The sequence below is a fragment of the Melospiza melodia genome, chromosome 27 (assembly GCF_035770615.1).
Source record: "Melospiza melodia melodia isolate bMelMel2 chromosome 27, bMelMel2.pri, whole genome shotgun sequence".
NCBI classification, from domain to species: domain Eukaryota; kingdom Metazoa; phylum Chordata; class Aves; order Passeriformes; family Passerellidae; genus Melospiza; species Melospiza melodia.
In genome coordinates this window covers 9,797,594-9,809,549 of record NC_086220.1, presented here as the reverse complement: position 1 = coordinate 9,809,549, position 11,956 = coordinate 9,797,594, and the positions used below count along the sequence as shown (strand labels likewise).

General features: G+C 55.1%; 1 protein-coding gene across 1 annotated transcript in view; it reads left to right on the top strand.

Moving 5' to 3' along the window:
- Positions 1–255: 255 nt before the first annotated feature.
- Positions 256–11,956, top strand: part of RUNX3 (RUNX family transcription factor 3) — a 35,816-nt gene continuing 24,115 nt past the window's right edge. The window contains exons 1-3 of the mRNA XM_063177522.1: positions 256–516; positions 1,374–1,530; positions 5,570–5,674. Of these exons, the coding sequence (XP_063033592.1) occupies positions 256–516; positions 1,374–1,530; positions 5,570–5,674 (523 nt within the window). The remainder of the gene's footprint in view (positions 517–1,373; positions 1,531–5,569; positions 5,675–11,956) is intronic.

Genomic DNA, 11,956 nt, shown 5'->3' with positions numbered 1-11,956 from the left:
AGCCGGCACAGGCAGCAGCACCGGCACTCGGCACGGAGCGCAGCGCACCCACCGGCGGCGAGCCCCGGAGCCGCGCGGGTCCCGATCCCCCGCGCCGCCGCCGCCGCCGCCGTTCCCCCCGCGCCGCCCCGCCGAGGACGGCGCTCCGCCGGCACGGAGCGAGGCAGCGCGGGGCTCGGCCGCCTCCGCCGCCGCCCGCCGAGCCCCGCCGGGTGCCCGCCCGTCCCGCCCGGCTCCGCGCCGCCCGCCGTTGTGATGCGTATTCCCGTAGACCCGAGCACCAGCAGGCGCTTCACTCCCCCGTCCACGGCGTTCCCCTGCGGTAAGATGGGCGAGAACAGCGGGGCGCTGGGGGCCGCCGCGCCCGGCGCCCGCGCTCGGCCCGAGGTGCGCTCCGTCGTGGATGTCCTGGCCGACCACGCCGGCGAGCTGGTGCGCACCGACAGCCCCAACTTCTTGTGCTCCGTGCTGCCGTCGCACTGGAGGTGCAACAAGACGCTGCCCGTCGCCTTCAAGGTGAGTGCCGAGCCCCGACGGGGCCGAGCCGCGACCCGCTCGCCCTTTCCCCTTTAAACCGCTCCTGACATCGCCGCCGAGGGAGCCCGCGTTATTATTTTTAATCAAATAGGCCAGTTTATTATTTTTAATCAAGTCTCCGCATTGCCCCGCGGTCACGGCGTCTTAGATATTCCGTACAGTTAGGAGCTCTCAGGCAACTTTGAAGTTTAATGAGATGGAGGTTAATTACCTTCCTGGGAGAGGGAGAGCGAGGCGGGCAAGGCAGATCTAATCTGCCAAAAGCCGAGCGAGGAGCTGAATCCCCGGCGCGGGGCTGCGCTGCCCGGGCTCCCCGGGGCACCCCGGGCTGGGCATCCCCGTTACCCCCGGCCCGGCCGGGGAAGCCCGAACCGAGCCGGGAGCGGGGCAGGGCGGGTGCCGGCAGCCCGGAGGGATGAGCGGGGCTCCAAACCGGCTTCCCCCGGCTCCGGGGCTGCTCCCCGGGAAGGATCGGGGCCTTTCCTCGCTCCCTGCACTTCCCCGGGCCCTTCCCCGGGGCCGCCGCTTCCCGGGCCGGACCCGGAGCTCCGGGGCCTCGCCCCGCTTGGTTTTGATCCCGAATCCAACAAAATAAACGCACAGACCCCTCCGACGGGGCCTGACCCCCCCTTCACCCCCTCCCCACCGACCCCCCGTCTGCTTTTAACCCTTTCCGAGCTCTTTTTCCCCCTCCGATTTTCTCCGCCTCCCTCGGGGGCTCGGGCCGCTTTTGGTTTTGCTTTGGGGTTTCTTTGCGCGGGTTCGGGGGGGAAGCGGGCGCAGGTTGGCTCCGCTGAGGGTCGGTCTGAGGCTGAAATGCTCCGGCCCTGCCCCAGGTCGTGGCGCTCGGAGATGTCCCCGACGGGACCGTGGTCACGGTGATGGCGGGGAACGACGAGAATTACTCGGCGGAGCTGCGCAACGCCTCGGCCGTGATGAAAAACCAAGTGGCGAGATTTAACGACCTCAGATTTGTTGGGAGAAGCGGCAGGGGTAGGTACCGGCCAGGAAATGGTTGGCCTTTTATTTGTTTTTTTAAGGGGGAAAAAACCAAAAAAGAAAAAGAAAATGGAAAGAAGAATGTTTCTCTATTTTCTTATTATTTTATTACTACGTTTTATATTTTAAATTTTATTTTTAAATTTTATTTTGTTAGTTTATTTTTATTATTATTATTTTTAAATTTTATTCTATATAATATTTTATTCCAACCGTGGTTTCGTTGGCGGGAGAAGCCCCCCAGCCCCAGAGCGGTTCCCGAGGATGAGAGGGATGCGGGAGGGATGCAGGAAAGATGCGGGAAGGATGCGGGAGGGATGCGGGAGCAGCCCCGGCCCCGCCGGCAGCTCTGTCTCGCTCCTCCCAGGGCTCCTTCTCTGCCCAGGTGTCGGGAATGGGCGGTGCAGATGAAAAACAATTTAAAATACAGACGCAAATATATCTAAATATCTCCAAATCTACCTAAACACAAATAAGGCGGCCCCAGCCCGAACCTTCCCCAGTTTCTCCCATCACGCAGGAGGCAGCAAACCCCACCTGGCAGCTCGGCTTTAAATAGCGAAAATCGAGAGTTTAAAGTGAAATAACAGCGCAGAGCTCGGCCCGGGAGGGAGCTGCGGCTGCTCGGGGGGGATTTTACTCAATTTTCCCCCCGCTCGTGGCAGGGAAATGCAGGACGGCAATTTGGCTTTTCCAAACAAACCCGTCCGTGCCGCCCGAGCAGAGCGAAATGAATGCCCTGGAAATGTTAAACACGGAGCCCTGCCTGTACCTGCGTTTCCGAGGGTATAAATAGAATTTCAGCATTTCCTCACCAATGAAAACGCTGCAGATCGGAGCCCTCAGCGCTGCCTTTGAGCCCCAATAAGAACTCGATATTTTAATGGCCATATGGCAGCACTTTCTCAAAGGCTTCAAATGTATACACACAGTGTCAGATATATTTTGACTTCTCCGCATTAATTAAAAGCAGTGATGTTAGGAATTATTTGCATGTAATAACTGTTTACTTGTTCCTCTTTATGAAACTTGAATAGTTTACATTCTTTCATACATTTCCTTTTTCCTGTTGGCTCCTTCTCCATGTTGCAGTTTCTTTAAAACTCTCCACTTAACTGGTTGCAGGTTGATGGATGGAAAATGTTTTTCTTTTATGAATTAAGCTTTCATTTCTGTAATCAATTATTCTCTTAGGCTCTTTTCTGGTTGGGCTTTTTTTCCCCTTTTTATTTATTTTTTTTCTTCTTCATCCTCGCACAAATTTCCGAACTGAACGCAGCCCAATCTCAGCGTGACTCTTGAATTCATTATTAACTCGCTTCCTCCGCACTCTCAGGCTCGGAATTAGCAGGAGTTGGGTCTCACGAAGCCCTCGGTGAATAAACTCATTCCCCGCTGCCTCTAACGGGCGGGACTCGGGCGCTAATTATTTTAATTTTTTTTTTTTTTTTTTGACATGTTCGCGTGGGGTGAGGCTTTGTCATATTCGGAGAGGAGCAGCCCCGGCGGGGCTCCCTGAGGGCGGCTCCGTGGGGTTTTCTCGCCGTGCCCAGGGTGGATTTCACTCCCCGGCACGGAGGCTCTTTCAGAGCAGTTTGCTGTGAAAAATCATTGAATTTTTATTGGATTTTTATCCCGCGTGTCGCACTCGCTCTGCCTCGTTTGGCTCCATCCCCGACATCTCGGTGCTGCTTTCATTTATTCTGGCGGAGATTTGGAATATTTCCCCGCGTGTGTGTACAAATGTTTGTGTAAATCCGAAGCGAGGACGTGTGGCTCGGTAAACACGGGTGCTGCTCCAGCCCTGCCGTGTGCCCGAGCTGCAGGAGCCTGCAAACCCCGGCAGCCAGGCTCTCCTTGGGAAAACACCGCTTAAACCGGGCCAATTTGGGTATTTTTAGTAAAAAAGTTCAGGGATTATTCCCGGTGCTGTGAGCTGGGAAGAGCCGCTCCTAAACCCCCTTCAAAAAATAAATTCAAATCTCCAAGTGCAAGGCAAAGATGGGGGAAAAAAAAAAAATCAGATTTTTTTTTACTCAGGTTGAGCTGTATAAAATGACAATTCTCCCCGCTGCATCCCCGCCTGTTCTCCCGGCTGGAATCGCCCCCCGAGCATCCCCTGGAGCCGCGATCCAGCCCCGAGCCCGCTCTGCCGGGGCCCGGCGGGGATGAGAAACCCCAGCCCGGCTTCCTGAGAAGGCGGGAAATGACTCAAAGCGGTGCTGGGGCAGAATCATCATTTTCGGTTCAGGGCAGGTTTCTGAGAGAGCCACAACCGGCCCGGGCTGGGTTTGTGTCTGCGGCGAGGGATCCCGGGCCAGGGAGGTTGTTTCACGGGGAGAATAAAAAATTCAAGATAATAATAATAATAATACTAATAATAATAATAATAGATCACTATTAATGCAGTATAAACAGGGGCACGGAGGTGTCGGGCTCAGCTCTGGGGTTCTGTGCCTCACAGCCGGGTTTTGCCACACGCTGCCTGCATTTATTTAGGGAATTTGAAGGGCTTCAAATTCCCTAAATGTTTACCCCTTCAAATTCCCTAAATAATTGCTGCCCATCCTCCTCACCCCGTGCTCCGGCTCTGCGAGGGTTTTCCCCCCAAACCCTCGGTGCTGGTTGTTTTTTCTGGGATCCTCCGTGGGCTCATCCCGTCCCTGCAGGTTGGCAGCAGGAGCTGCATCCTCGGGTGTTGAGAATGAAATAATTCTATTTCTTTTGCCCTCCCAAATGTCCTGTCTGTGCAGGAAATGAGCCGAAGGTTTGTGCGTTGTTCATTCCTGGTTTGAGAGCCGAGGCGAGGCGGGGATCGGTGATCGCTGTCGGCTTTAGAACCCGCATTCCCTCCTTTCCGTGCTCCCTGGAGCAACTCTCCCATCTGGGATAATTCCAGGATGTTCTCAGAGGGAGAAAATTTCATTTTTTCAGTTTATTCCTTTTTTTTTTTTTCCCTCCTATCTGGATAAATCCTGTTTAGTTCTGCTGTGGATATCCTCAGGTCCGACCCGATGGTCGGGATCTGAAAAGCCCCGATTGCTCCAGGGGGAAAAGGGAAAGGAGGCGGCTCCTCGCTGTTGTTATCCGTGGAATAAAGGCTGGAGGAGCAGAAATCCATCACAGCGAGGTTTAGACTGATGCCCTGCCGGGGTTCAGGCCTCTGACACCTCGGGAGTCCCGCAGGGATGGGTCAGAGTGGTTTGTGCAGCCTCCGGCCGAGGGTTTCCTGAATTTGGGGAGCCTGAGGGAGAGCTGAGGCCCTTCCTGGGGGGTTTCTGTTCTCCCACAGCCAGGCCGGGACAGAGGGGCTGGGGTGAAGCTGCTCAGGCTGTGGGAGGTAAAAAGTTTGGGGTCAGGGTGGGCCCAGGGCTGGTGACACCCTCTGTGATGATAAAGGCAATTTCAGGCTGTGGATGGAAACTTGTTCTGCTGCGGCAAGGGGGGCTCTCCTTGCAAAATTTGGGCTCCCAAGAGCTTTTCAACGCTTCATTCCTTTTTGTTTTTGTTCTGGTTTTTTTTTTTGCATAGAAGGTGACAGGTTGGTGCTTCAAAATCACCTCTGCAATCCTCCCTGAGGACACCCAAACCCTTTCGCAGGTTCCTGCTCTCCGGGCAGGGCTGGAGAGGGGACAGTCCCTGCAGAGCTCGCTGTCTGCCGGCCGGGTTCAGTTCCCATTTTGCAGTTCCCAGTTTTTGGCTCATGGCTGAGGCCGAGCACGGCTCCCTCCGAGTGGGAACAAGAGCAGGATCGGGCCCTGGGTCCCTGCGGGTGATCCCGGCTCCATCCCAAGGGAGCATCCCCGAGGGGATCCCGCGCCCAGGGCTGGGTCACCGCGGAAATACGGGCACAGGGCAGGGCAGGGGAATTGGGACTTTTCCTTGCGGCTCCAGGGCCCTGTCTGGGCACTCACGGCTCGTTAAAAGCGATGATGTGTGCGGGATTTCCATCCCAGCCTCTCGCGCAAGAGCTGAACCCGTGTGGGATCCTCACTTCTGTTTTTTTTTTCCTCCTTTTCCCCACCGTCCTTAGGGAAAAGCTTCACCCTGACCATCACGGTGTTCACCAACCCCACGCAAGTGGCCACCTACCACCGAGCCATCAAAGTGACCGTGGACGGGCCCCGGGAGCCCCGCAGTGAGTGAGGGGCTGCTTTGGGGCTGCTTTGGGGTCTGGCAGCGCTGGCAATGCTGGGGAGGGGGTGCAGGGTCCGGGCTCCCCGTGCCTGAGGGGTGCAGGGTGCAGAGCTGGCACACGGAGCTCAGGGGAGGCGTTGGGGTGGCACCTTTGGCTGCTCGGATTTTTCTTCATGTCCCTCCCTGCTGCCTCCTGCTCCTTTTTCCATCATGGAGGGATGGTTTGTAGCTCCCTTATTCCATCTTGGAGGGATGGTTTGTAGCTCCCTAACCCATCTTGGAGGGATGGTTTGTAGCTCCCTAACCCATCTTGGAGGGATGGTTTGTAGCTCCCTAACCCATCTTGGAGGGATGGTTTGTAGCTCCCTAACCCATCTTGGAGGGATGGTTTGTAGGTCCCTAACCCATCCTGGAGGGATAATTTCACAGCTCCAGGTTGGGATGTTGGGAAAACTCTTGGAGCTTCGATGGCACAAGTTCCAGGCCCAGCCTGGCGCTGCACGGGGGGACTGGGGGGTTATGAAACCAGGGATCTGTGCGCGGCTTTGGGGGCTGATTGCTGGCCGATTACACTACAAATGCAGCAGGTTCCCCGGGCGCTGAGGCGGTGCCTGCCCTGGCACAGAGCTCCTTCCCCTCGGCTCCGCCGTGGTTTCGCTTTCGGGCTCTCAAAGGCTGGGGCTGGCAGCGCCCGCGGCCGGGGGCTGAGCCTGGAGAAACCAGAGAGACTCTGCGACCGCAGAAGCGTCTGTGTTGTGCTGGGGAGGCTCTCCCGGGGGCAGGATGGAGCCTCGTGGTTCAGGGAGGCTCCGGGAGCTGCCCTGCCCTGGTGCCTTTCGGTGTCGGGCTGCTCGGAGCTGCCTCTGGTGTCTCAGCCACCAGGGACCCTCTCAGGAGGTGCTGCCCGCAGAGTTTCCTCTGCCTCGAGGGGGATTCACCCTGTGGGACCCCCATGTGTGCTGGGATCCTGTCCCCGGGGGCTCCATCCCCAGCTTTGCCCTCCTGCTGGCCCAGCAGCACCCCGGCACTATAAAGCCCGGTTTGTTCCCTTTGCGTGTCAGGCCGTGGTGCCTGCAGCGAGGGGAAGCAGTTTGATCCTTCAGAAACGCCTCCAAAAACATTTTCTGTTGATGCTGTCGCCGGGCCATCGGTGCCCCTTGATGTCAGGCCAGGTGGAGGCCGTTCCCTGGGCCAGGGGGGGTTTATTTGCATCGGGCTTTGGAGGATTTCCCCCCCTCATTGATTTTGTTTTGGAGCCTGTCGAGGATGGATTTCCTGCATTCCAGCTTCTAAATCCAACGCTGCTGTTGCGGGTTGTTTCTTGAAGCCAGGAACATCAGGCAGGTCCCTTGCGTGGCACCTGTGGGTCGTGGTGGGTGCTGGGGCTCAGCCCCAGGGCTGGGCAGGGAATTTCACAACTCTGCCAGGAGTGTCAGGAATAGAAACCAGCCCTCCTGACTGCTGGCTCAGCCCCTTATCAGCTGCATCAGATCGCCTTTCTAATAATAATAATAATCATCATCATCATCCTCACCATCGGGAATACATAAATAATAATACAAGGGGAGATAGTTGTTACTCTTGGAGCTCGGTTTGGCCTCCCCGACAGCCAAACCCAGGTGAATCACACCCGTTCCTCCTGAATTTCAGCATTTCACCCCAGAGCTCCCATCCCTCAGCTCAGTTTTCTGATATGGAGGCCGTGGCAATCAGGGCATGGAGCAGCTTGTGCTGGCTCTGATGAGGGGTGCCCTCCCTAGAACACAGCCCAGCTGCAAGGACAGCATTTTCTGGGGTTTTTCTTTTTATTTTCGTGATGGTTTCTGGGCCTCAAACTGTGCTGGAAGTGTTGGCTCCTTGAGGAGATCTGTGTGGGGTTTATTTGCTGCTTGTGCCCTTGCCTGGTGTGGGCCCCAGAGGTTGATCTCTCCCCCATCCCTGCATCCCCAACCCATAAATCACAGACAGAAAAGGTTTAGCCCCAAATTGTGTCTATTTTGGAATTTTTTTTTTTCAGGGAATCATAGATTTATTGGTCATGTTTTGGCTCCCAGTTTGACCCTGGGGCTTGAACTCATGGTTGATGAATTTCCAGTGGGAAAATTTTTTTTTTAAGAGAATTTCTTTCCTGCCACACTTCTGAATGAAGACAACAATTAAAAAAAAATAATAAGATAACACCTTTCTCCCCTCCCTGCTCTGCAGAAACCCTGGGTGTGGAAGCAGCAGCTGTAAAATGATCCTGGAAAGCCGAGGTGCTTTTCCTGGCTCACCTGCCACTGGGTGGCTCCCGGGCACAGCACCCTGGCAGTGCCAGCATTGGCATTTGGGGCTGGCACAGCCCTGGGGATCCCCACCTTGGGCCAAACACCGAGGCTGGTGAGAGCAGAAATTGCAATTTTTTATTTATATTTATAAATACTATATACACTTCTTAACATATGTATGTTAATATGTGTGGGCATAAAAATATATGGAATTTTTTCCCCTTCTTGGCTTCAGGGCCACGGTGTGTGCTGGCTGCTGGTGTGAGGATCAGGGCTGGAGGCTGATGTGGGGCTGGTGGAGAGGACAAAACCCATCCTTAACGTGGAAAGAATTGGCCATTTGTCTTGGTACCCTGGGAAAGGCCCGGGCAGCGCCTTCTCAGCTGCAGCAAATCCCTCCAGCCAAACATCCCTGTGGGCTCTGGGGCCAGGGCTGTGGCTGGGCTCCACCTCTGGGCATCCCATTCATCCTCCAGCCCTGGCCATGGCTTGATCTGAGCCCTTGAGCGAGGCTTTCAACGCAGGCCGTGCCCAGCCCCAGCTCCTGAGGGCTCTGGGGGTGATGGGGATGGCTTGGGGTGCACAGGGGGAGCAGGGGGAGGCTCCTTGGGGCGATATCAGTGGTGGTATCAGTGCTGCTTCTCCTTGAGCATCCCCTCCTCAGGCTCCTCCAGTGCCCCGCTCGCTCCGAGCTCCTTTTCCTCCTGCTCCAGCTCTCTCTGGGTTGGATCTGGACAGCAGAAAAAGGGACATTCTGTCAAGTTGGCACCTCAGCTCTAAACAAATAGCACAGCGGGTGCCAAGTGTTGACATACTTTGTACAAACAGGAAGTAATAAAATATTTGAACTTCCTGTGGAATTTCCTTCTTTTCCGCCCCCCGTTTCTGCAGGCCCGTGTTCAGGCTGCAGAGCCCTCTCACATCCACAGCTGCTGCAGAATAACCCCCAGAGGCAGAGCATGGGGAGCTGAAGGGCTGCACAGGGGTGTTCAGTGTGTTCCTGGGGAAAGGGAGCATCCCCAGGGCTCCCCTCACACCCACCTGCTGCCTTCCCTTCCCTTCCCTTCCCTTCCCTTCCCTTCCCTTCCCTTCCCTTCCCTTCCCTTCCCTTCCCTTCCCTTCCCTTCCCTTCCCTTCCCTTCCCTTCCCTTCCCTTCCCTTCCCTTCCCTTCCCTTCCCTTCCCTTCCCTTCCCTTCCCTTCCCTTCCCTTCCCTTCCCTTCCCTTCCCTTCCCTTCCCTTCCCTTCCCTCTCACCTTCGCTGCTCTCACTTTTCCTTTCTTCCTCTCACAGCTCCAGCCCCTTTCTGCCCACAACTCTTGTGCAAAGTCTTTTTTTTTTTCCCCTTTTAAATTCCTTTTCCCCCCCTCTTGGACTATTTTTTTTACCATTAGCTTTCCAAATCCCCCCACTCTCCTCTCCCCCGCCACTTTCTAACCCCCCTTTTGTATTTAATCCTTTCCTTCTGCCTCCCACCCCATTGCTGCTGTTCTTGCTGGGGAGGAAAGGGACACCGGGAGGATTTGTGGGTCCCTGTGTCCCCGCATTCCCTGCTCAGCCCCGCTGTCGGTGCCTCCTGCCCTGTTCATTTCGGGGCTGTGCATCACAGATTTGGTGCTTTTGCTCGTGTCCCTGCTTGGTGCGACCACAGCCAGCGACACAAACGTGTCCCCAGGGCAAGGGGGGGGACAGGACGAGGGGGTTTGCGGCCACAACAATTCAATCCCCTCTCCCACCTCGTCCCTGCAGTGTTTTCTAGCTGAGCCCACCCCTGCCCAGCCCCAGTTTCCCCCCGTGGTTTTTCCCTGCCCAAAAAGGCTCCGTGCCCCCCGGCTGCGGCTGTCCCCGTCCCCTGGCCCTGTCACGTAGCCGGCGGGTGGGAAAGCTTCTCACCTCCCCCGAGCGAGGCGTTTCCAGGAACCGCCGCTGCTCTGGGGCTCGGAGGCTGCTGAGAGCTCAGCTGAGAGAGGGTTTCCCTCCCACGGGAGCCCACGGCGCTGCGCTCCGGGCTGGGAAATGGGGCGTGCTGAAATTCAGTGGGGAGTTTGGGGTGTGCAGAAATTCAATGGGGAGTTTGGGGTGTGCAGACATTGAATGGGGAGTCTGGGGTGTGCAGAAATTAAATAAGGAGTTTGGGGTGTGCAGAAATTAAATGGGGTGTGCAGAAATTAAATGGGGAGTCTGGGGTGTGCAGAAATTAAATGGGGAGTCTGGGGTGTGCAGAAATTAAATGGGGAGTCTGGGGTGTGCAGAAATTAAATAAGGAGTTTGGGGTGTGCAGAAATCAGGGGTATGAGGTGTGCAGAAATTAAATGAGGAGTTTGGGGTGTGCAGAATTGAATGGGAAGTTTGGGGTGTGCTAAAATGAGCACTTTGGGGTGTGCAGAAATGGGGGGTTTGGGGTGTGCAGAAATGGGGGGTTTGGGTGAGCAGAAATTCAATGGGGAGTTTGGGGTGTGCAGAATTAAATGAGGAGTTTGGGGTGTGCAGAATTAAACTGGGGAGTTTGGGGTGTGCGGACATTTAATGGGGTGTGCAGAAATTAGATGGGGGGTTTGGGGTGTGCTGAAATTCAGTGGGGGGTTTGGGGTGTGCAGACATTGAATGGGGAGTTTGGGGTGTGCAGAAATTAAATGGGGAGTCTGGAGTGTGCAGAAATTAAATAAGGAGTTTGGGGTGTGCAGAAATCAGGGGTATGAGGTGTGCAGAAATTAAATTAGGAGTTTGGGGTGTGCTGACATGAGGAGTTTGGGGTGTGCTGAAATTAAATGGGGAGTTTGGGGTGTGCAGAATTGAATGGGAAGTTTGGGGTGTGCTAAAATGAGCACTTTGAGGTGTGCAGAAATGGGGGGTTTGGGGTATGCAGAAATGGGGAGTTTGGGGCGTGCAGACATTGAATGGGGTGTGCAGAAATTAGATGGGGGGTTTGGGGTGTGCAGAAATTAAATGGGGGGTTTGGGGTGTGCAGACATTGAATGGGGAGTTTGGGGTGTGCAGAATTAAATAAGGAGTTTGGAGTGTGCTGAAATGGGGGTTTAGGGTGTGCAGAAATTGAATGGGGAGTTTGGGGTGTGCAGACTTGAGCAGTTTGAAGTGAGCAGACACGAGGAGTTTGGGGTGTGCAGAAATCGGGGGTTTGAGGTGTGCAGAAATTAAATGAGGACTTTGGGATGTGCTGATATGGGGAGTTTGGGGGGTGCAGAAATTAAATGAGCGGTTTAGGGTGTGCAGACATGAGGGGTTTGGGGCGTGCTGAAATGGGGATTTTGGGGTGTGCAGACACGAGGCGTTTGGGGTGTGCTGAAATTAAATGAGTAGTTTGAGATGTGCAGAAATGAGCACTTTGGGGTGTGCAGACACGAGTAGTTTGAGATGTGCAGGCACAATCAGTTTGAGATATGCAGAAATGAGCAGTCTGGGGTGTGCAGACATGAGGAATTTGGGGTGTGCAGGGGGTGGCACCCCCTTGTCCCTCCTGTGGAGGTGCTCGTGCCATCGCTGTCCCCACAGTGCTGGTTGCCCTCACCCCATGCATTGTGAGCTCTTGGCTTGAATATGAGGTAAAAAAGCAAAAACCTGTGAGAAAGATGGGCTGGAAATGGGAAATCTTCGTCTGGGAGCGCTGTGGGAAGGTTGGGATGCTGTTCTATGGGATGGCAGCTCCAGGAAGCTGGAGATGGAGAAATAAAATACTCCCAGTCCAGGGACACAGGGAAATTGGGATTTACTGGGTGGCAGATGAGTGTGGGTCAGCCTAAAATAGCTGAGGGTGAGGAAGATGGAGTGGGGTTATGGGATGGGAGCCAAAGAGGAGCAGGGACAAAATGATCCCCTGTTGCCATATTCCTGTGGGCAATTTTGGACCTTGAGGCAGAGCTCCAGAGATCCTGTGCTTTCTGCACGTTTACCCTCAGAGATTTGGGCCCAGGGAGATGCAGAGATCCTGTGCTTTCTGCACGTTTACCCTCAGAGATTTGGGCCCAGGGAGATCCAGAGATCCTGTGCTTTCTGCACATT